Source organism: Taudactylus pleione, unplaced genomic scaffold (genome assembly GCF_031769625.1).
Source record: "Taudactylus pleione unplaced genomic scaffold, aTauple2 ptg000479l, whole genome shotgun sequence".
In the NCBI taxonomy this organism is placed as follows: domain Eukaryota; kingdom Metazoa; phylum Chordata; class Amphibia; order Anura; family Myobatrachidae; genus Taudactylus; species Taudactylus pleione.
In genome coordinates, this window is record NW_028284881.1 from 10,618,612 (window position 1) to 10,641,300 (window position 22,689).

The following is a 22,689-nucleotide window of genomic DNA, read 5'->3' on the forward strand; positions in this document are numbered from 1 at the left end:
CAAGCATTAGGCAAAACAGTTCTGCAGCCCAAGTGCCAGGGTTTGGGCCCAACTAAAGGAATGTCAATCACCAGGAGCTGTCAAATAGAGTTATTCCTTTAACCTTGGACACACATGAATTACACAGGCTCTGTAAAATTCATATGTGCCCATGATTGAAGAGATATTATAGCAAAACAAAAGGTTTATAGCGCTGAAGGGCATTAAACCCTGAGGCTGGGTCATGAATAGCAAATGGGTTTGGCTAGGGAGTTTTTGCTTGATTGTTTTGTTCAGCTCCAATAGACGTTGGGATGCGATAGAGCATGGGGTTGGAGGAGCTATGTAAGGGGATTGAAACAGGACGTAGACCTCCTTTACTCTTAGAATTTCTCGCCCTATAGGTTTGCGTCTGTAAATAGATGCAGTCATTGTGAAATCCATTTAATTTTTACCAACTTAGTAAAGTTATTGGGGAGGAAGATCAGCCACACCAGAGCAATGGCTAGAGTAATTTTTTAACAGTGTTCCTAAAAGAATCATGAAAATGATCAAATATTGCTAGGGTTGCACATGAAACACTTGGGCTTATGTAATAGGGTGCAATTTGCCATCATTTTAAAACAGCAATCATTTTGAAAGCAAAGGTTTTGCCTTTAAAATGTAATGCCACTTTAAAAATACAGGAAGATTTGCAGGAGTTCCAGCAGCGGCTGCAAGTTGCAACCTATTACATAAGCCCCCTGATGTCACATGATAGAATATGTTTTGCAAAAATGTTATCAGGCATTTATCAAGCATTGATACTTCTTTTTGTGTATTATTAAGAATGTATTTCTTTCTTGTTTGGTTGGTTTTGTGGGTTATTTTTGTTTTCTTTATCTTTTTTTTTTTTAAGCAGAAATGTTTGAGAGCCAAAGAGTATAAAAGCTAATGAGCTTGTTTTCCATTTGACTTTTAGGTGCAGCATTTTTATCTTGGACCAAAGTGAATGACAGTTTATTTAACAAAGGGATCCTATGAGTGTTTTGTATCCAGGGACCTTTTCTCTTTGCTGAAAAAGAAGCAGTGTCATTTCCATTAAAGCGATGCTTCCAAGAATCCGTGCTCAGGAACTGAAAGCAGTGAGAATGAGAGAGCCGTGTCAGCTGATCAGCTTTCAGCCACCTTCCAACTCTCAATTTTCTTAAAATGATCTGTCCATCAATGGCATTCCCCTTTGGAACCTTTATAGGCGAAGAATAGACTGAGCAGAAATGGAATGTAACACTCACTTCAAAAAGAAATCTTTTTATTTTACAGCACATAGCTTTGTAGTGCAAAGAAATGTTTTTTCCTCCAGATAATCTTCAAACTGCAATATATTTTCATACTTCTATTACATTTTTTATTTAATGCCCCGGGATGTATAATGCAGCAAATATCATCTTGCAGATATGGAAATACAATATTATCTTGTAATTAATTAAATTTCTAAGAAGACTTATAATAATAATAAAACCAGATAATGTACAAGATATGGCCAAGATAATTGCAAAATTCCAGAGATATTTTCGACGGAAGCCTGTACGCTTTTTCACATTTATAATCTTATATTTAACTGCTGGGAGTGTTGTATTTTTGCACGCAAGTTTTGAAGGTGAACATATTGTGTCAGACAGTGACAGGACCTTGGTTGTTGGCATCAATGATGGAGGAGTTTCCCAGGTAACTGGGGTGGCCCAGTTGAGTAGAGTGTTTAAAGAAGCTCCAGAGTCACCAAGCACACCACGGAGATATGGACCATGGTTTAAACCATCTGCCAAAGAGTCACCAGACAGAAGTAAGCAAGGAGATTTTGGAGGAACCTGGAACAGGGCTCTCAAAGGCAGGATCATGAGAGAACAAGAAGAAGGAAGAGGTAAGCTGAAAGAAGGTAAACTCTAGTAACATATATGATTTTACTATTTGTATTGCTGTCATTTACCTTTATCTCTGTGCAAGTGAAAAGTGGTTATATGAGAAGAATTCTGTATGAATCCACTACAGTAGATACTTGAGATTGGAGCTACCCACAGTGCAGAGGAACTGGTGAAGAGTGAAATAAGTGGTTCAATCACTAATACTACTTTTGAAATTACTACATTCCAAATCTATATTGATATCTGTATGGATAAATGGTTGGAATTTTTTTTTTTTAACAATCGCAAATTTAGTTCCCAGCAACTTTCTCCATCACAACATGTAGAGTGCATTTAGAACCGTCCTGCTTTAGAACATCACCTTACCACCAGGTATTTTCTCAGCGAGAAAGGGCATTAAAATGTATTTACTAATAACAATTTGGGGCTGGTCCAGAGTTGGAAGCAAGTTGGTTTTGCAGACTTACCTTGTGCATTTTCACAAAGTGCAGGCTCCGGAGCTGAGCACATACAACTAGAGATTAATTAGAGTCATATGCAACTCAGTTGTTTCTCCCCTTGCAGCTTTTGAGGTGTAACTAGGTCAGAAGTTCCAAAACATGGTCCTCAAGGCTCCCCAACAGATCAGGATTTAGATATATCCATGGTTGAGCAGAGGTGGTTAAATCAATATGACTGAGATACTAATTATGTCACCTGTGGTCAACCATGGATAGCTCTAAAACCTGAACTGTTGGGTAGTCTTTAGGACAGCGTTTGGGAACCACTGAACTAGATGATAACAGGCAGTTTGCACATAGGCAAAGCTTATCGAGGATGTGTTGAGCGTGTGCCCATGTATTAATGTACTAGAGCTGTTGCAAGTGCTCACTGATAATGGAGCTGGCTATAATACCAAGCATATGAATAGGAGCATTACTCCCATGACTCTGCATACAGGCGAATATCTGCATTTAGGGCCTGATTCAGCAAGGATCGTTATTGCGATTATGCTAGCAGATGGCCGATTGTTGCATAATTCACATGCGTATGCATCGCAATGCGCATGCGCAAAGACTCCACTGCAATCACAAGGTGATTGCAGTGACCACGCAGACCCATCGCAGAGTCATTCACAGGAAGTGAGCATCTGGGGGTGGTGACGGGGGAGGTCGGGGAAACGCAGGTGTGTCAGTGTGTTTAAACGCCGTTACAGGGACGTGCATAAATTAGCCACTGCGATGGCATACGCAGCTTGAGCTTTCACTGCATGCGATGAGATTAGCAAATTCTGAGTTAGTGAGACCTGTTGTAAACATGAGGCTTCGATGGTACTTGATGTTACCGATGGTTTTGCAGACTTGCAAGGTATTACGGATGTGAGTAAGGGGAAGTGGCCGTCCTTATGTTGGGCTGTGACGGCATAGCGATTGCAGATATAAGCATATTTTCGCAGTGGGTCTGCGAACGTAATCGCATCTGTGATCGCAATAGCGATCCATAATGAATCAGGCCCTTAGGTCTGTGCATGCAAAGTGGGAGCAAAAGTGGACAACTTGCAGTCAACTCTGCAATGGCTCCCATATATCAGTACAGCATATTTATACCACTAATCTCGCTATAACAATTGTGGCCTATGATTTAAGTTAGTGTTATAAATAAATAGGCACAACAACATTTTTGATTGATATTTTTTGTTTTCAGTTGCAGTTAATACCACAATGTTCTGTATAATAGTAGTAAGAATTGGGCTGCATTCATATATAAAATATTTCTAATCCCTCTTGTGAATCTGTGATAAGAGTAAAATGATTTATGATGTTTATTTTCGAGGGATATTCCTGGCTAGTCAAAGTGTAATAAACCCAGCTCCTGATTGTTCTGGGCTTCTATACTACCGGGAGCTGCTCTCTTCTGCTGTGTGTCAGCACTGTTTCTGCCTGCTTGCAATATGGTCATCACACATAGGAGAACACTAACAAATAGTGGAGTAGGGGGTTTGTTCTAAATAACAAAGTGTTGCTCAAAACTGGATAATCAATTTACGTTTACGGTATACGACTACATAATGTACTAAACTGACATCTGTGGGCAAGCTATATCTGTTACTAGTGAAAGCTCCTTATGTGGAAGTTATTTACAGTGTCCATGAGCAATGTAGAAATGCATGCATCTTTCATACTCTTGTTACAGAGTTTCAGCTATCGCAGAGGAACATGTCTGTAATATACATAGATTTGCTTGTCATCTTCTGCAATCTGAGAAGGAATTATGAGCACTTGTGAGTCTTACCTGTGTGCCAACAAATGTACTGTAAGTCGTACTTGTTTACTCCCCAGGACACTGATTTTCAACCTTTTACAACTTGAGGCACACTGCACTAGATTTTAAAATTGCCAAGGCACACCATCCGGCAGTGCGGTAGGCATGAAAAAACATACACATTGACTCCCACATAAAAAAAAAACACACAACATTGGCCTCCGCAGTGATAAAACGCACACTTTGGCCCCAGACAAATAAAACACACATACATTGGCCTCCGCAGGAATAAAATACACATACATTGTCCCCCAAATGAATAAAATGCACATACATTGGCCCCCACAGGAATAAAATGCACATACATTGGCCCACACAGGAATAAAACACACATACATTGGCCCCCACAGGAATAAAATACACATACATTGGCACCCACAGGAATAAAACACATACATTGGCCCCCACAGGAATAAAATACATACTGTAAATTGGCCCCCACAGAAAAAATAACATTGGCTGGCCCCCACAGAAATAAATAAAAAACATTGCCCCCCACAGGATAAACAATTACATTGGCTGGCCACACAGAAAAAGTTTAAACCACATTGCTCGCCACACAAAAAAAACACCACTGGTTGACCCCTGCAGAAAAAAAACCACATTGCTCCCACATTGCCTCCCCCCAAAAAACAAGTCACACTGGCTCCCACATACAGTATATACATTTTTTGCCACCTACCTGTGCCTCATCGGCTGACAGTGCAGATCTGTTAGCACAGCAGAGTGCGGCACAGCAGAGTGCGGGCAGGTGAAGTGGGCTGGTGGAGCAGGCAGGATGACTGGCTGGCTGAGTGGGCGGGCGTGACCTGTGATGTCACGCCACCGCGTCTACAGAGGTCATGGCCCGGACGCACCTGAGCTTCCCAGAAGAGCTCATCGGCAGCACTGCCTAGCTTGAACTGACTGCAGTAATCTGATCAGCAGCTCTGACCGTGGGCTCCGACGGCAGCATGGCACACTGAACAACTGCCCACGGCACACTGGTGTGCCATGACACAGCAGTTGAAAACCGCTGCCTTTGGAGATACCTGAATTTTGTGTAGCTCTCCAGAGGGAAGACTACACTTCTAGTTGTGGGCGGTCCCAGGAATTAATAGCATAATTCAATGTGAATCACATCATCAATGCTGCATATTGTGGCAAGTTACAGAGGGGATTGGGCTACGATTGCATGATTTAAATCCACGCGCCCCTCACCCCTCACTAGCACTGCCCATCCCGGGATCTCTCATGCAGCTTCTGGAAAAAGTGCACAAGTATGCACTCTAGGGTCAAAGGTGCAAAAGTGAAATTTGATCACTGTCTATATATAGCCTCTTAGTGGGATCATTCATTATGCATTCTAACTTCCCACGTAGGGTCCACTCAGCACAGTAGATGTTTTTTCCCCCACAAATGGAGGTGGGAAGGGGGCCCAAAAAACACAGCTCTGTATAGCATGCCCTGCTGGTTCAAGCACCTTTAGAAAAGTTCTGTTTATTTGTTCATTTTTCTCTTCTATTGGTAATTTGGGGAAGAGGTTGTAACTTATGTAATATTTTTAAATTGCTATTCACTGTACATAATTACAAGCATGGTGGTTTTTAATGGTCATGGGTGTCCAAACAGCTTCCCATTCAGATTGCCACTTTAGTGTACTCACGGACCAGAGATGTCTTCTTTTACTTAATTTAAATATCAAAGGTCCACATATACTATTTATGTTACGTTGCTCCAGGTACACCAACAATTGAGCCTATGTCCTGGCCAAATCGCTTCATCTATGCCATCAGGGATGCAATCGGGAAGCCGGCTGACATTATACCGACAGCCAGCTTCCCGACTGTCATATCCCGGTGATGGTGAAATGCCCGGCGTCTAGATGTATACGCCACTCATTTTGCCGACACCGAGAGACCGGCGCCCAGCATCCCGATCGAAGGGATGCCGGGTGCCGCTAGCAGACAGCTGCGGGGGGGTGGAGGGTTAGGTTTAGGGCTCCCGGGGGCAGTGGTGGACTGGGCCAGGGCGAAGGGTGCCATTTGCTCCCCGGGCCGGTATAATTTCAATGTTATGGGGCCGGTCCAGTGGTTGAAGTGTCAAGTGTGTGTCATACCGGCACATACGATTTGCGTAGACCCGGAAATGTCTGTACAGAGGGAGCGTCTGTACAGCGGGTGAGAGGCTTTAATGCTGCATGTGTGACTCACACAGCCACACACTCCAGAGCCCTTGCAGTGCCGCACTTCTATATAATGGTGTGCCTCCCCAGAAGTTCTACTGGCTGGCTGGAGGCTGGGTGGCAGTTGACTACTGTTCCTGGGTTGCTGCTGCGGTTGGATGGATCTGCGGTCCCCGCTCCTCCTCTTGTCATCGGCACTCCCTCTGTGTGTTCCCTCCCCCCTCATCAGTTGACTGCTGCTCCTGGATCCCGCAGAGTTGCATATTAGCGATGGTCAAAACTGCAGACACTGCCCCGTTCACCTCCTCCTTACTTGACGGCTACTGCTCCTGGCCTCCGTGGGGGTGCGGGTTGTTGCTGTATGGAAGTCCCTGCTCCCAACCACATCTCCACTCCCTCTGTGCTGTGCCTAACCTCCCTTGCTCCTCACTCGACTGCTGCTGCTTCTGGCTCCCTTGGGGTTCCCGGGTTATCGATGGTCGGGATTCCGCTCCCTGCTCCCCTTCTCATCTCCACTCCTGTGACTTTCTTACACCACCTCTGGATCCCCCTCTACTCTATGTTTTTCCTTTGGGGGCCTATAGGTGAGTGGATTTTTCCTGTGGGGTCCTAGATGCGTGTATTTTTCTTGTGGGGGCCTACGTGTGTGTGTGTGTGTGTGTTTTTTTTTCCTATGGGGGCCTATGTGTGTGTGTGTGTGTTTAATCCAGTGGGGGCCTATGTCTGTGTGTGCTTTCCCTACAGGGGACAATGTATGTGTCTTTTTACCTGTGGGCAATGTAATATGTTTGATTTCTTTCTTATCTGTGTGTGTGTGTGTTTTTTTTTTTTCACAAGGAGCCTGTGTGTTTTATTTTTTATGTGTTTGTTTCGTTTCTTCCTTTTAATGTGTGTGTTTTTTAAGTGAATCCTATGGCGGGAATGCAATGTGCATAATGTATAAGGGAGTATTACTACTGAATATCATAATGTGTATAAGGGGTACTACATTGATGAAAAGGGGCGCATCTTACAGATACGCCCATCTGAGGGGTCACACCCCCTACAACCTTAAATTTTACATACCCCCCCCCCCACTTCTAAATTCCCACTTCGACCATTGGGCCGGTTAATACATCGATCGCGATCTACCGGTAGCTCGCAGAGCTCTTGCCGGTAGATCGCGACCGACTTGCTGCAGTAACTGTGAATGCTGATCTCTAAAGTGATCAGAGACTAAAGAAGCCTCTTATCATTTTTGGAGGCCAGCGTTCCTAGTAATGCAGTGCGTGGATGACGTCACCCGCATCTCCCACGATGTGAAGAGCCTGTGCCTGCTGGATCTAATTAGATTCAGTCAGCGGACGTCTATGCGGGAGCGCTGACCAGCGTGAAGTACTGCACAGGGGAGGGGGCACAGCATAAAGGGCATTCGTGGGGGAACAGCATAACACGCACTACTAAAGCTTAAGGGGCACTACTGGGGCACTGCATAAAAGGCACTGCATAAAGGGCACTATTGGGGGCATTCTTGTGTGGATATTTTTTTGCTGTAATGTGTGTTTTGAGAAAAGGATAATAGCCGAATCCATTCTAAGTATACTGAATGCCGATACACACACACATGCAAGATCGACTCTAAGGGGTCTGTGTTCTAAGCCTTAGAGAGAGAGAAAGTGGATGGAGATAAAGTACCAACCAATCAGCTCCTGTCATTTTACAGGCTGTGTTTGAAAAGTGACAGGAGCTGATTGGTTGGTACTTTATCTTCACCCACTTTAACTCTCTCAAGGGCTTAGTACTGTGCATTGTGATCTGCAGTCACTTAGTCCTTGATGCTGCAGTGTGACGGTTCTGCCAGTGGCTGAAGGCAAGGGGGAGACTGGGAGCTCCTCTCTCTATTCTGCTCTTCAGAGCCTGCAACTAGTAATTTTGCTGTGTGAATCTGACAGGTCAGGTCAGACTTTTGTAGGGCGGCATCAGTAAGGAATGTGTTTTATTTTTTTTCCTGTGAGGGCTATTGTGTTTACGTGCAACCTCTAGTCGGGGTTAACAACACCAGGGCCACTTGCTTGTGTTGCCCCCCAGGCTGACAGTTGCCAGCCAGCCCCTGCCCGGGGGGGACTCAGGGTTAGGCACCCCCCACGGGGGGTTAGGGTTAGGCTAGAGGAAGGGGGGGTAAGGGTTAGGCACCCCCGGAGAGAGGTTAGGGTTAGGTACCCACCCGGGGGACTTAGGTTTAGGCAGGGGGGAAGGGGGGGTTAGGTTTAGGCACTTAGAGGGGGGATTAGGGTTAGGCACTTGGGGGGGAGGTTAGGGTTAGGCACCCCTAAGGGAGGGTTAGGGTTAGGGGGGTAGGTTAGGTTAATTAAAACTTACCTATAGATGATCGGGATTTCCAGCGCTGTCGGGCTGCCGCTGCCGGGATCTGTTCCAGTGTTGGGCTGCCGCTGCCGGGAGTCAAACCGGCCGGCGGTATTTCATACCGATTCCATGCCATCACTGTGGGGACACCATAACATTTTAATATAAGAATGAATTATAAATGTGCAAAAAATTATTCCCTGCAGCACATTCATTGTTTTTTTTACACAGGTACAGTATCTTAAATCTGAGTATTTATTTGCAATATTTTGTATGAATAGAAGAATTTACTGTTACAAAGTAAATACAGGCTGAGATCAGGAATGTATCTGCTGGGAGCAGGAATGCATCTCAAATTGTGCCACATGCAAAATGTGATTTGTTAGACAACCTATTTGAATTGGCGTAGAGTGGGCACATTTACTAGGCTACTCCTTGGCTTTCCTCCTGGCAAAATTACTTGATTTTTATGGGTGTGTAGGTGATGCCAATTGATCTTTAAAACAGATTTTTGGTTTTTTTTACCATCCAGGGAGGGTAGTGTTAGTGAGCAGAACTTTAAAGAGATATTTTTACTCCCTGCATTAAAGCTTTTATTAGATAACAAAATAACACAGCACAGTGTGACTCATCGATGAAATGTACTAGATTAAATTAAGGTGCAAACTAGAAGTGCATCAGGTCAGCAGAGAGGTGGAAAAGTCCAAGGGGTAAATTTACTAAGATTCGAGATAGGTCGAGATGACCATTTTGGGTGATTTATTAATTTTTTTCCTGCTTGCAAATTTACTAAAGGCAAACGTCAGGTGAGTTAGAGAGAGATTTCTCTCATCTCACTCGTAAAACTCGGGTGAGATAGCAATCTCGAATCAAATCACCATCAGGCCAAATCGGATGTACTTTTCACCTAAAACATACATCCCTCAAATTTACCAAGAATCGGGGTGACAAGCTCAGGTGAGATAGGAGCAAACTCTCTGTCCAAATCACTTTTCAATCTCTCAACCCCCTGAGCTGCAAGATGGTCAGAACATACACAAATCATTGTGATTTGTGTTTGTCTTTTTCTGTAAATGGTTAAAATAGGGTTCATTTTCTAAAAAAAATTACGTCAGGTCTCCACCCCCCCCCCCACAAGACTAACCAGCCCCGGACTTGCCAGCCAGTCCTGGTTCTTAAAATTACAGGGAAAAAATGTGAAGGGTTCCACTGTAATTTAAGAACCAGCACCAGGCAGCAAGGATAGAGCTGGTTTTAAATATATGGAGAAAAAATTGGCGTGAGGTTCCCCGTATATCTAAAACCAGCTCTGGACCCTTTCTAGTGGGGGACTGATACCACAGCCAGGGGTGCCCTTTCACCAGTCCCCCCAGCCACAGCATCAGCCCTGACTGCTAGTCAGCCCAGGCCAGGGATCCCTGGGGAGTTGGGGACCCCACCAATAAAGGGGCTCCCCTCTCCAGGGCACCCCTGGCCTAGGCTGATAGCCCGGGGCTATCCCCGCCACCCCTGGGTGGTGAGTTGAGAGTTGATAGTGTTTGTGTTTTGTTAAAAATAGAATTATCAACATTGTCTATACAGTGGAACTACAGGTCCCAGCAAGCCTCCGCCGCATGCTGGTACTTGGAGAACCACAAGTACCAGCATGCGGGGCATTAAGGGCCCGCTGGCACGTGTAGTTCACCTGTAAAGAAATGTGTAAAAAAAGATACACACACACCGTGAAAATAAAGATTTATTACATCCATACACACTCACACATACTCACCTGCTGCCAGATGTTCACGTCTCATTCTCAACATAAAGTATCCAATGGAAGTACCTGTAAAAACAGATCCAATACTCACCTGTTGTCCCACAATGTTCTCCGCAGTAATCCAAATAGGGCCCTGGACACACTGTATCAACACGCTACAGCATGTTGATGGGTGTAGTAAGTTACGCATAGTTTTATTATTCTACCATACTTAACATAAACTTAACCATCTAAAATAACGACACTGACAACGGAATAGATTTGAAAAAAGAGGTCGCAGCCAAATTTATATAAAATCAGATTGGAAATTGATCTGTATATTCGAGCATGGTGGCGAAAAAGCAGTGCTAACTCGGCTACAGCCCATATGACGAGTGTATTACTAAGATGGGGTTGGAGAAGCCACCACCAAATGTGAGCTGTCTTGAGTAGTACCATCCCCCCTTAATCTAGCACAGTGCTGATCCCTCCATAAGATGGGGACCGGGTCCTCCCCTAAGGCAGCAACCGACAGGGGGGATGCTAGCCAAGTTCAGCTGCAGTAAATTGAGCCGCCAAGGAGCACTGCTTTCCGACAGCTGTGCCTCACCTGTTGGAAGAAAACGGAGATATAACATTCCAACAAATAACATCGGCCCAAGCCGATTCAAGAATTGTAGGGTGGGTGGGTGGGTGGGATCACAACTGGAAGAGGAAGCTGACTCCTCCCAGTACCCTAATATTCCTAAACAGAGCCCGCCTAAACAGGTCCCTGATAGGCTGTCAGCTCTGAGTGATCCATTACAATTACCAATAACGAGACTGCAACCCAAAGCTAGTTCTAACCAGTACTAGTACAATAAAAAACAGGGTGCTTATGTCCTCTCATGCTTATGCTAGCATTCGCGTGCTTTAAGTCACCCATAGTTTTATTATTCTACCATACTTAACTTAAACTTAACCATCTAAAATAACGATACTGACAATGGAATAGATTTGCAAAAAAGAGGACGCAGCCAAATTTATTTAAAATCGGATTGGAAATTGATCTGTATATTCGAGCATGGTGGCGAAAAAGCAGTGCTAACTCGGCTATAGCCCATATGACGAGTGTATTACTAAGATGGGGGTGGAGAATCCACCACCAAATGTGAGCTGTCTTGAGTAGTACCATCCCCCCTTAATCTAGCACAGTGCTGATCCCTCCATAAGATGGAGACCGGGTCCTCCCCTAAGGCAGCAACCGACTCGCCTCTCTCAAAGGGGGGATGCTAGCCAAGTTCAGCTGCACTAAATTGAGCCATCGAGGAGCACTGCTTTCCGCCAAATACGGGGTCCACTGACAACGTACCGCCACCGGCTAATTAGGACCACTAACTGCCTCCATTTTTTGATAAAAGAGCTGAGACAAATAAGACCAAACCTTCTCCTGCCAAATGCACTCCATCTGATCTATAGAAGTCAACCTCTTCATAACACGCCCGCCCAGATAACACGCCCGCCCAGACTTGTTACAGAACGAGACACCACAGCATTCAGTTTTCTCCTCACTCTATCTAAAGCTGCGCCACCTTGTTCCCCTCTCCAGAATCTACGTGGAATAACTTCTGACCAGACTAACTAGACCTGCGGCCAATGCTCAGCAATATCTGAAAGTCTCTTTTTATAGCAATGATGATCTCTACACCTTTACATGTACCCAAATCATTGCCTCCCAGATGGATGACCAAGCAGTCTGGGGCACCCCATTTCTTCTTTGAATCCCAAAGAAGAGTCAAAAGGCCATTCCATCTGAAACCTCGCACCCCAATCCATCGTACATTACAGGGGTTCTCGCGAGCAAGGGGGTGTCTGCCAGCTCAATACACATACGAATGCCCCACAATCCGCACCCTATCAAATACCCTACCACAACCTGTAAGGGAAATTTTTTTTAAAGGAACATTAGTGCTTATACACCATAGCATATTAACCAACAACCAGGGATGGAAAACTGAGTTGTTTGAGTGACCCAGATGGAAGTGAACAACACCAAAACCTCAATTGAGGGCAAAAGGTGAAAAGAACTCCACTCCCCCCTAGCGGCGGGTAGCTTAAGGCACCGGGTTTCCCAAAAAACAAACTCGCATGAAGCGCTATCTAATTAGGCAGCATGTCACCTCTAACATAACCTTTATAAGCGGAAGACTTCCACCGACCCAATCGTTTGATTGCGTCGCTGGAAGAACCCGCTGCTGCTGCACAAGTGACCGCACTAATTCTAAACGAGTGCGTGCCATAATGCTCTACCGGCAAATCAAGTGCTATCAAACAACGTTTAAAAATTGTAGAGAATTGAAAACGCGAGAGCGGTGAAAGGTCCTCATGAACTAGCCATTGCAACCCACCACGCGGACGCTGGTGATTGTAACGCTTAGCTATGGTTACGGGGCATATGCTCGGATCCGGATGCACAGGAATTGACAACCAATGTCCTCTACCTAATTGGACGGTTTTTGAGCTCTGAATTTTTAGCAAGATCAAGTCCGTTTTTACCATCACATAAACCATTAGAATCCCAGTGTGCGTTGACTTCTTGCTAGCAGCTGCCAGTTCACCTACTCGCATCGCCCCGAAAAATGCCAAAACGAACGCCAAACTGAACAACACTGCCTCATAATCACCCAGGGCCACTCCTGCTACTGCCACCATGAGATTCCTCAATAAACTGGTATCGACTGGCCTATGAGAATCACCTGGACCCGCCCAACCCTTCAAAGCTTTGGAAAGAATAAACAACTTAATTGGGTCTACCAAGCCACGCAAGCGCGAAAAATCCGAAATGCCAGCCAAGGCACCAGACATTGCCGCCTTAGACCGGCCCTGTTCATGCCACAACCAAATAAACTGCAACATGTTATCCTCAAAGGTCTTACCCTGATCTATTTTAGCTATGAAGGCCAGCCAGGAGTCCCACGCCGCCGTATAGGACCTTAAGGTGCTCGGTGCCAAAGCTCTCAGGGCAAGTCCATCGATGCCGGCCTGATGATCTGCCAGACATGAGCAGGACAAGGTAAGCCATGAACGCTGGCTGTGGGTACCAACGACCTAAACCTAGACCATTGAAAACGAGATATAGCATCCGCTATCTCGTTTTCAATGCCCGGGATGTGCCTGGCCCTGAAATCAATGTTCCCTATCAGACATAATAATGTTAAATGCCTAAGCAAACTTAGAGCCTGAGGACAAACGGTCCTCTGGTTGTTAATGGCCTGAACCACACCCAGATTGTCGCATCAGAAACTTATGCTACGATTACTAAGCTGCGCAGCCCAAATCTCTACTGCCACCACAATTGGAACAACTCCAGAAGGAGCATATTGGCTGTAAAACCGGCATCATGCCAGTTTTGTGGCCAGGCTTCCGCGCACCACTGACCCTCGAAAAAGGCCCCAAAACCCCAAGCTCCAGACGCATCCGTAAAAAGCTGGAGTTCAGAGTTGTCCACCGTCTTGGGTAACCAAATCCGCACCCCGTTGAAATCCCGCAAAAAGACGCACCACAAGCGCATGTCATCCTTGAGCTCCCTAGTCAAACGAATTATATGGTGCGCCTTTTTTACGCCTGCCGTGGCCCTCTCTAACCTACGGCAGAAGATCCTACCCATAGGAATCACTCGGCAAGAGAAATTAAGCAGGCCGAGTAAAGACTGCAACTGCTTTAAGGAAATCTTTTTTGCAGAAAGGCAAAGCCCTAGATACTCACGCATCTTAGCGACTTTATCGTGGGGCAACCGACATAAACCCATCATGGTATCAATTTCGATACCTAAATAGGACAACACTGTGGTAGGCCCTTCCGTCTTTTTCGCCGCAATGGGAACACCCATAACGCGAAAAAGAGCCTGAACTGATAAAAGCAGCTCGCTGCAAATGTCGCTATCAGCTTTACCAACTAATAAAAAATCATCTAAATAATGGGCTATTCCAGTCTCCCCTGAACCCGCCAGAATGCACTATTGCAAGAATGAGCTGAAACATTCGAAAAAGGAACAGGAAATGGAGCAACCCATTGGCAAACATTTATCTACAAAATATGAATCGTCAAACTTAAGCTGTAACTGTAAGCGGCTGCAGCCGGCGCCCTTGAAGACACATGCGCGGGCGCAGTGCGCGTGCCCCGCATGTAGGGAGAGGCGGCTGCTACCGCGACCGGCGGGCTGACTCCACTAAGTGCTGGGGGGGTGCATTACGGCGGGGACGCGGCATACTGTATGCGGGGTTCAAAAGGGGGTTAGAAGATAAAGAATGTGATGGGGGAAGAGCCAGCCAGGGGAACTGAGGAGCGTAGGGGGGGGGGAATACACAGGCAGATGAATGACAGTGGGAGAGTAGGGACAGGAGAATTGAAATGTAGATGTGGGTAGGAAAATATGGGTAATAAGAAAGAAGCAAGTGTAACAAACAGAATAAAGGGTTAATCAGTGTGACACTGAGGTACTTATCCAGACGATCACAACTGAAAAAGAGGAAGCTGACTCCTCCCAGTACCCTAATATTCCTAAACAGAGCCCGCCTAAACAGGTCCCTGATAGGTTGTCAGCTCTGAGTGATCCATTACAATTACCAATACCTAGACTGCAACCCAAAGCCAGTTCTAACCAGTACTAGTACAATCAGGGGCTTGCTGGCAACTTTTAGCCTGGGGGGCAAATGCATGCAGGCGGCCCTGGCAGAGGAGTAGCGTGTAGCCAGGGTGCCCCTAAGAACGTGCGTGCTACGACGCCCCCCCTCAAATGTTTCAGGGAGGAGGTGGGTCCATATGGGATTAATGTAAAGTAAAAATAAAGATTAGGGGCAGCCCCCTGTCATAGTGCCCATATGCAGTGCCCCCGTGTGCCACAGGAGAGAACACCCTTATGCAGGCCTCTAGTAGTGCCCCCAGTAGTGATTCCCCCTATGCAGTGCCCCTTGTGCCCCCAGTAGTAAGCCCCTTATATAGTGCCCCCAGTAGTGGTCCCCCCTGTGCAGTACCCTTTGTGCCCCCAGTAGTAAGCCCCTTATATAGTGCCCCCAATAGTGGTACCCCCTATGCAGTGCCCCTTATATAGTGCCCCCAGTAGCAGTCCACTCCCCATGCAGTGCCCCCAATAGTGGTAACCTTTATGCAATGCCCCTTAAATAGTGGCCCCAGTTGTAGTCTCCACCCTATGCAGTACCCCCAGTATTGTCCTTTATATAGAGCCCCCAGCAGTGGTCCCTCGATGCAGTGCCCCCAGTGGTAGTCCCCTCCCCCTATGTAGTGCACCTAGTAGTAGTCCCCTCCCCCCTATGCAGTGCCCCTAGTAGTAGTCCCCTCCCCTTGTAGTGCCCCTAGTAGTCAGGGCCGGATTAAAGGCAGGGTGACACATAGGGGGCCCCCACACCCTGTCCCTTGCCACTACTGCCCTTCCAATCCTAAGACCGGCGGAGTACAGCATTTAACTGTCTCTGCCCAGGTCCTCCTCGGCAGTCACCGGTGACTGCAGGCGGGCAGCGATCACTGACCACTTTGGATCAGAGTGCAGTGCTGCTTTGGAAAGCGGGCAGGCTGCGCGGTGAGGCTGTGCGGCACTGCAGGCGTGACGTCAAAGGTCGCACTGCGCAGCCCCACGCCAGCTGCATCTGAAGACCGCGGATGTGAAAATACAGGACCTGCAGCTGCTGCCCCGGGTCTGCTGCTGTGTGATTGCCCTGGCGTGGAGCCTGGAAGGTGAGTAAAATAATGTTTTTTTTATATGTGTGGTGGTGCTACTGGTTGCGGGGTTGGGCAGGCACAATATTAAATGAAATATATATATATATATATATATATATATTATACACCCACTGTGTATGTGTTGTGTGTGTATGTATATATATATATATATATATATATAGTGTGTATGTGTATATATATATATATATTGTGTATGTATATACTGTATATATGTATGTATATGTGTGTATAATGTGTGTGTTTGTGTGTATGTATATATATATATATATATATAAATAATTTGGATCACTGATAGGGCCCCCAGTCAAGTTTGTTGCCCAGGGGCCCCCACAGACCTTAATCCGGCCCTGCTAGTAGTAGCCCCCCCTTGTAGTGCCCCCAGTAGTAGTAGTACCCCCTTGTAGTGCCCCCAGTAGTAGCCCCCCTTGTAGTGCCCCCAGTAGTAGTAGTCCCCCCTTGTAGTAGTCCCCCCCTTGTAGTGTCCCCAGTAGTAGTAGTCCCCCCCTTGTAGTGCCCCCAGTAGTAGTAGTCCCCCCCTTGTAGTGCCCCCAGTAGTAGTAGTCCCCCCCTTTGTAGTGCCTCCAGTAGTAGTAATCCCCCCCTTGTAGTGCCCTCAGTAGTAGTAGTCCCCCCTTTGTAGTGCCCCCAGTAGTAGCCCCCCCTTGTAGTGCCCCCAGTAGTAATAGTCCCCCCTTGTAGTTCCCCCAGTAGTAGTAGTCCCCCCCTTGTAGTGCCCCCATTAGTAGTAGTCCCCCTCCCCTTGTAGTGCCCCCAGTAGTAATCCACCCCCTGGTAGTGCCCCCAGTAGTAATCCCCCCCTGGTAGTGCCCCCATAGTAATCCCCCCCCTGGTAGTGCCCCCAGTAGTCCCCCCCCCAGTAGAGAGAGACTTAATAGAAAAAAAAAATCACTTACCTGAAACCCCCGCTCCTGGTCCCGCCGCTTACAGCTCCTCCGGCCGCTTTGCATGGGAGAGACGTCATTGCTCATGACGTCTCTCCCATTACCCACTGCGGGAGCCGGAAGCTGACTCCCGCAGTGGGAGCAGCAGCAGCCGATGAGAGTCTGACAGACTCTCAGCGTCTGCTGATTACAATAAACACACAGCTGCCGGCTCTGGCGGCTGTGTGTTTGTGCTGTGTAGCGCTGACCGAACTCCGTCCGGTCAGCGCTACACACATGGTGTAGTCTGTGTCACAGTGACACAGACTGCCCGCGGCCCGTTTGATGCTGCGGCCCGGGGGGCACATGGCACCCTGCCCCCTGGCCCAGCCTGCCACTGAGTACAATAAAAAACAGGGTGCTTATGTCCTCTCATGCTTATGCTAGCATTCGCGTGCTTTAGGTATTACTGCTGGCTGCATGGCCGATGGTTCAAATCACTTTGCAAATCGGGTCAATCCCAATTCTTAGTAAATTTACCCCCAAGACTTTGGTATCATGTCCTTCATTGAATTACATTTTTCCATATTTTTCCTAAAGTACATTTATGTATTATAATTATATAAATAATATAATCATGAGAGTGACTGGGCATGATTTTATTGCATGTCACTTTTTGCATGTGCCAATTTTTATTACTTTACTGGTTGAGCACCTAGATGTGGTCTTCTCTGCTGAAATCTTAATTCTCAATAATCTCATTCTTTAAAATGTAATCTTGTTTTTTGCACTGCTCTGCAATACTCGGTTACCCAGTACTCCTAATCTCAGTTTACAGATTTGTCAATTTGATGCAAAACTACTTACATGCTCCACCATGAGTAGTGATTCTTGTGCTTGTGTACTTTTTCACAAATATTGGCCCTCATTCAGAGCCGTACGCTCTGAGCAGAGCGCACGCTCTGAATGAGGGCCGGCCTCCATTTTCATGGAGCGTCCTCCTGGACGCTCGTATAGCTGTGGGTCACCACCCACAGGCTATACGAGCGTGCATTGTGATGGTCGCGATGGTCGAGACCATCGCGACCATCGAATTTGTGAGCCGGAGCCTGCGGTTGAGGTTTTCAACCGCAAGCTCCGGAGTGATTTGGGCTCTATCAGAGCCAAAATCACTCCCACTGACATCACTAGTGATGTCAGTGGGCCGGCTTCTGACGGGAGGCGTTCCCGTGGGAACGCCCCCGTCAGGGAGGCACGCCCCCGGCACGCCCACCAAAGGGGGCGTGCTGTCAATCAACATTGACAGCACGCCCCCTTTGATCGGACACAACGAGCGAAGGACTTTCCTTCGCTCGTCGCGTCTGGCGCATGCGCACGACGGAGCTCCCTCCGTCGTGCGCATGCTCAGTCCATAACATCGACCCACTTGCGAGCGGACAGCCGCTCGCGAGTGGGTCTGAATCAGGCCCATTGTTTCTTAACTTGCTAATAGTGTACTAAGGGCCTGATTTAGGTTGGTTTGCAAGGCTGTGTTCGCATGAACCCCACTCTCTGCAAAAATATGCGAATCAATGCAATTGCATGGCAACCGCAGCTCTATACCAAAAAAAAAGTCCACCACTGTATAAAGCCGCCCACTTCCCATGACATGCATCCACAAGTCAGCGAAAACATCGGTAACGTCGGAACCATCTGCACAGTTGTGGTTGACCTGACCCTACCGCAGAAACTGCTAAACTTCCTGTCACCATCTAGACCTCTGCCAGCGTATGTTATCGCAGGGCCTTAATTATGCATGCCCTTGTAACGGCGTTTAAACGCCCAGGCACGCCTGCGTTTCTCTGACCACCCCCCGTTACCACCCTCAAATGGTCACTTCCTGTCAATCACCATGTGAAGACTCTGCGTGCTCACTGTGATCGCTTCCCGATCGCAGTGGCCGGTTCGCACTTGCGCACTGCATCTTATATGCATGCGCAGAATGCAAACATCGGCTGGCGCCTTGCAACCTGAGTCAGGCCCTAAGTACTTAGAATTAGTATTCTGGTATTCAAAGGAAGTGATATAAAGTAGCAGATGAAGCATAACCAGTGGCGTCACAAGGTGGTGCGGGGGTGTGGCCCGCACCCGGGTGTCACCCGCCGATGGGTGACACCAGGGTGCAGGCTCCCCCTCAGTGACAGGAGCCGGGTGCTGCACTTTAGTATTAAGTGCAGCACTCGGTTCCTGTCAGTGAGGGACCCGGCACCACACATGCCCGCACCTCCTGCATCCCCCACCGGTACCACCCCATTGATAGATTTTGGTGGCCACGGGCCGGGTTCGGGCCGCGGGACCACGCCCCTCGCTCAGTGTCACGCCCCTTCCTTGAAGACCAGGGCCGCGATGTCACGCCCCTCGCATATTGTCACGCCCCTCCTGAAGGTCACGCCCCCTTTTCGTCAGGTGCCGCGTGCATGGCGTCTCTCCCCACACCGGGTGTCACCGCGGGGAGAGACGCAACTGAGCATAACAATGGGTGGAGTGAATCACTCGTAGGACCTTTGTCTTTTGAATTTTGCCAGTATGGCATACTTTTTACATCTTATTTTGCTAATAGTATACCTAGTATTTAGGATTAGTTTTTTTGTCGCAATAGAGTTGGTGTAAAGTTGTAGATTAAACTGTGCTATTTGGTGCGACTTGCTGATAGGTGTAAGTGGATAAATCTGTAACATGGAGTGTTCTTGCCCCTCCCTTTGATCTGTGCAAACTTTTGCTCTAACGCATGCACAACGTTCCACATGCCACAAACCCATGCATTTGGCAGAAATCTAGGCCCACTTACAGAAATAGAGGAGCACATTCATTGCCTGTAATGTATATTGTGCAATCAAGTCAGTACAAATGCAACAGCTGTCACTGTAAATAGGCCATTTAATGCAGACCAAAGTCTCAAAGATTTCAAGTTTCATTATCAAAGTATTAAACATGCGTCATTAAACACATTGATTTCCCCTTTCATCTCTTAATATACATTCTTCAGTATTGTTCTTAACAATTCTTTTAACATTAATTCCCAGCCTCTAAAAATGGAACAGGTGCTTTTTGAATATTCCATATGGTGATTAAATATATATATATTGAGAAAAATAACAACAAGATTGTCTTCCCTATGAAATAGCAGCTTAAATCTTCACGGTTGGAGACATGGTGGCAGTGATGAAGTGGGCTGGTGGGAAGATGCAGTATAACATATTGCTACAGAACACTGCTCCATTGACAGCTGAATAATGGATTATTCTGGCATTTAGGGAAATAGCGGTTACATTACAACAAAATATGAATATAAAATCGTATAATAAACAGCAGAGACCAATGTGAATGTACAGTGGTTGTATATGTATAAAATGAACTTCTGCGTTTTATTATTTAAAATGTACAGAAGCCTTTCCTTAATTCTGAAAATATCATTGTTGGAAGAAGTGTGCTCATGCAGCACCTGACAGGAAGAACTGAGCTGGTGGTCACTAGGACTTGCCGGATCTCATTCAGACAGGCCCGACCTCTGACTGCGCATGTGCAGTGTCTCTTCACATCTTTACTCCCTGGCGTTCCATGAGAACAGACGGACCTAGGTGACTCACAGTACAGAGCCACATATCTGTACTGGAAGCAGGGCCAGCTCCAGGGGTCGGAGCACCCTGTGCCCGCTCTTAACAGGGTGACCGAGAATGGGTGTGTGGCCTAATTACCATAGGCCATGCCCCCTACATGACGTTATTTGGAGGCATGCCCACATGGCACGCCTCCAAATAACGTCAGGCTGGGGGCAGCCCCTCTCCCGTCACTGAATGGATGCATCCATTCAGACTCCGGGGTCCAGCACCGTCGCACAGCTGCGTCAGTGGGGGTCCCCAACCTCCCGATTTGACCACCTGCAGGCCACTTTGGCCCACGGGTGGAACAGCGGGACGGTACTGTCCCGCTGAAATCGGGATGTTGGGGAGAGGTGCGCCCTCTATGGGTGGCGCCCCTGTGCGACCACACTGGTCGAACACCCCAAGAGCCGGACCTGACTGCGAGTATACCGTACCTCCAAACTGTCCCTCTTTCTTCAGGACAGTCCCGCTTTTCAGGGACTGTCCCGCTGTCCCATCCGCTTGCCGCAATGTCCTGCAGAGGGGAAAAGTTGGGGAGAGCACTCTCACAGCAGCTCTGAATAGCAGACTAGTGGGTGAATAGATGCCTTGTGCACACTTGTTCAGTGTGTGGGGAGAGCCTGGGCAACCCAGCATCTCCAGGAGTGCTGGGCATGCATCCAGTATGGGGAAAACTGGGACATTCTACAAAAACAATAATGTAGAGAGGTAAGCTACACCACCACCGTTATAGTGCAGGGTATCACCGCTACCATCCATCGGTGAATCAGTCACTACCATGCCCAGTGCATTACAAGGCCCAGCAACGCCCTGAGCTCCAAGCTTCAAGGTCGGCAAGGTGTACCCAACGCGTTTCAGCTTTCTTCAGCCTTTTTCAAGGGTTGGGTACACCTTGCCAATCTTACAATAACTGGGGAGAAGACGCGACCACAGGATGACTCGGCATCAGAAGGAGACCCAGGCACAGGATCATCAACAACCTGCCCGATGTGGAAAGGGTAAGTGCCATGAGGCTCCACTGCCGAATCCCGGTAACAGCGCCACCGCAACCCCTGCATTACAACTAACACTGGAGCGTTACCACAGGAGACCCCCTCTGTGTTAACTACAACGCCCCAAGTATGGGACCACTACAGCTGGACTTTATGCAATTAGAGGAGCATATGCCACACTAAGCCCATTCATCATTTTTCATTTTTTTCCTAGCTTTCATCAGAAAAAAGAAGGACATAATTCAGCCTACCCCCCCCTTTTTTTCTCTTCCCTACCCCTACCCTCACTAAACACTTATGTTCAAGTCTGTCACACTTATCCCACACACACACACACACCTTCCTCTGTAAAGTCCAGTGTGAATTTATTATGTTTTGTTGGTATGTTTAATGATTTATGTTCCTATTGTATAAATCATTTGTAACTATCCACATCAGAAATAAAATAAATTTGATTTTCTTTTAATACGAATCAATCTTTAAATACACATTTGCAATACTGGTGGGCGCCGGGTATACCTCAAATTTGAAATAGAGTATAAGTGTAAAGGTTGGTTACCTTTATTACCCAGAGCAGCTCCAAAAACATCAGAATAGATCTTGAGCGCGCTGGCACAAGAAGTAATATATGTGACTTAGTGGCTAACTGGATTGCCCCTGGGGATCAATTGAATTCACCCCTGAATTCACAGTATAGAAGGCATATGATAGAATGAAGGTAAAAACATTATGGGGGAATTCAATTAGCCACAATAACCAGTTTCCATGCGTTAAAGTGCATAGAAGTGAATTTCGGGTGAAAAAAAATCGCCTTATTCAATTAACCCACAAGTTAATGTGTAATAATTGTTTATAGGTTTTTAACACTAATTTCTTTTCACCATTGTGAAAAGTTTGGGAAAACTTTTTACCCGATCTGGCCGATTCCAACACATTGGAACGACAGATCATGTAAAATATGACCAAATCCTGAGTAAATTGTGAGTCCCCACTCACAATCACGATGCGATGCGCAT

At 46.8% G+C, this 22,689-nt stretch overlaps 1 protein-coding gene across 3 annotated transcripts in view; it reads left to right on the forward strand.

Annotated features, from left to right (window-relative positions):
- Positions 1-1,422: 1,422 nt before the first annotated feature.
- WSCD2 (WSC domain sialate O sulfotransferase 2) overlaps positions 1,423-22,689 on the forward strand; it is a 309,162-nt gene continuing 287,895 nt past the window's right edge. For 2 of the 3 annotated variants that reach the window (XM_088449096.1, XM_088449097.1), the window contains exon 1: positions 1,423-1,879. In XM_088449096.1, the coding sequence (XP_088305222.1) occupies positions 1,498-1,879 (382 nt within the window). In that variant the 5' untranslated portion in view covers positions 1,423-1,497. Of the gene's footprint in view, positions 1,895-22,689 lie in introns of all 3 variants that reach the window. The other variant, XM_088449095.1, reaches the window with a different exon arrangement.